At 43.3% G+C, this 1,828-nt stretch overlaps 1 protein-coding gene across 1 annotated transcript; it reads right to left on the bottom strand.

Moving 5' to 3' along the window:
- Window positions 1-556: 556 nt before the first annotated feature.
- Window positions 557-1,501, bottom strand: LOC107527606 (olfactory receptor 5B12-like). The gene has a single exon (XM_016200383.2). The coding sequence runs from the start codon at window positions 1,499-1,501 to the stop codon at window positions 557-559; it is 945 nt and encodes a 314-aa protein (XP_016055869.2).
- Between the last annotated feature and the right edge of the window lie 327 nt (window positions 1,502-1,828).

A 1,828-nucleotide genomic window follows, 5' to 3' on the forward strand; every position in this document is an offset into this window, starting at 1 on the left:
TGTGCTCTAGCAGAGGTATGCTAAATTAGATTATTTGGAACTAGATCCTAGGATTCTACATGTCAACAGTCTCAAGATAATTCTCGAGAGAATGAATGTCAAGGAACCAAGCTTCTATGCTATGTACAAGAATCATGGGGTTCTTTTGAATTTTAGTAATTGAAAATGTGACTGTGATGTCATGTACTTATGAGGTTTACCTACAAAGCACGTTAGACTTTAGACCAACAGAGTGATATAGTGTGGGATTCTATAGTATCTAGGATTATAATCTTGATCTTAAGACAGAAGTAACATTTTATTTCTGGGAAAAGACATCCAAAATTTCTCCTACCTAGTCATATCCCCAAAACATGAATAGAACCAGTTTCATTTGGAGGGAACTGCTCAGAAAAATTAAAGACAAAAAACAGTTATCAGCTCAGCCAGCTTTATCTGTGAAACAAGGAAATAAAGGGTTACTTCTCTTAAAAAAAGACATGAAATAATTAAAATTCATAAGATATTTACAGACACTAGAGGTCAGAAGTTCCAGTGGTTTGCATGCTATTTATAATTAGTAGGCTAAGCCCAACGAAGTCTTTGCTTTTCCAACCACCTTCCCGAATGCACTCTTGACCTCTTTGTTCCTCAGGCTGTAGACCAGAGGGTTCAGCATGGGGATGACCATGGTGTAGAACACGGAGGCCACCTTGTCTGTGTCCATGGAATGACTGGAACTTGGCTGTAAGTACATGAAGATGATTGTCCCATAGAAAATGGAAACAGTGGTCATGTGGGACACACAGGTGGAGAAGGCTTTCTTCTGCCCCTCAGTTGAGTGCATCCTCAGTATTTCAATAAAAATGAACAGGTAAGAGTCCAAGATAAGCAAGAGAGTGAAAAAGACATTGAACGATGCCAATGTGAAGAGCACAATCTCATTTATGTTGATATCAGAGCAAGAGAGAGCCAGCAGTGGGGGAATGTCACAGAAAAAGTGATTAACAACATTGGAATGACAGAAGGAGAGGTGGAAAGTGAAGGCAACATGGATGCAAGATTGCAAGAGTCCACAGATGTAGGGTCCAGCGACCAGTAAGGCACACACAGGACTTGTCATGGTGGTGCTATAACGCAGGGGCTTACACACTGCTACGCAGCGATCAAAGGCCATGGAGGCCAGGAGGAAACTTTCAATGGTGGCAAAAGCTGCGAAGAAGAACATCTGGGCAGCACATGCATTGTATGATATGATCTTATCTCCTGTGACGAACCCCACGATTACCTTGGGAGTGACGGCTGAGGCATAAACACAGTCCACGAGGGAGAGGTTACTGAGAAAAAAGTACATAGGAGTGTGGAGTCGAGAGTCCAACAGAATCAACACGATCATCCCCAGGTTTCCAGCCAGAGTGGCGAGGTAGATGAGAGAGAAGACTATGGAGAGCGGGATCTGCATCTCTAGGGCATCTGTCAACCCCGCAAGAATGAACTCGGTCACCTCTGAAATGTTCTCCATTAAAAGCCCTTTGGGAATCATCACGAGAGGCATCTATGATAAAATGAGCAAACACAAGATGATGCTACTTGATGGTTATTATGAAAATTGAAGTGTCAACAGTCTCTTGGTCAGCCTCTTGTCAAGGTCAGGTGCCCGTGTGCAAGAAGTGGGACTCCATAGGGGGTTGGGGTGGGTTGAGTGAGCTCGTTCATCTAGAAGAGGCATGGAAGGACACTGGAATGTCCCTGTTAGCGGGGGCTACTGTATTATGACTTGGGGCACATTTCAGCTTGCTTGCTGAATGGTATGCTTGATTACATTAAACCACAGAGAACTCTTTTTCAG

This window comes from Miniopterus natalensis, chromosome 11 (genome assembly GCF_054644295.1).
Source record: "Miniopterus natalensis isolate mMinNat1 chromosome 11, mMinNat1.hap1, whole genome shotgun sequence".
NCBI lineage: Eukaryota > Metazoa > Chordata > Mammalia > Chiroptera > Miniopteridae > Miniopterus > Miniopterus natalensis.

Coding starts and splice junctions, on each gene's coding strand:
- LOC107527606 (XM_016200383.2), bottom strand. CDS start 1,501: ATGGAGAACATTTCAGAGGTGACCGAGTTCATTCTTGCGGGGTTGACA.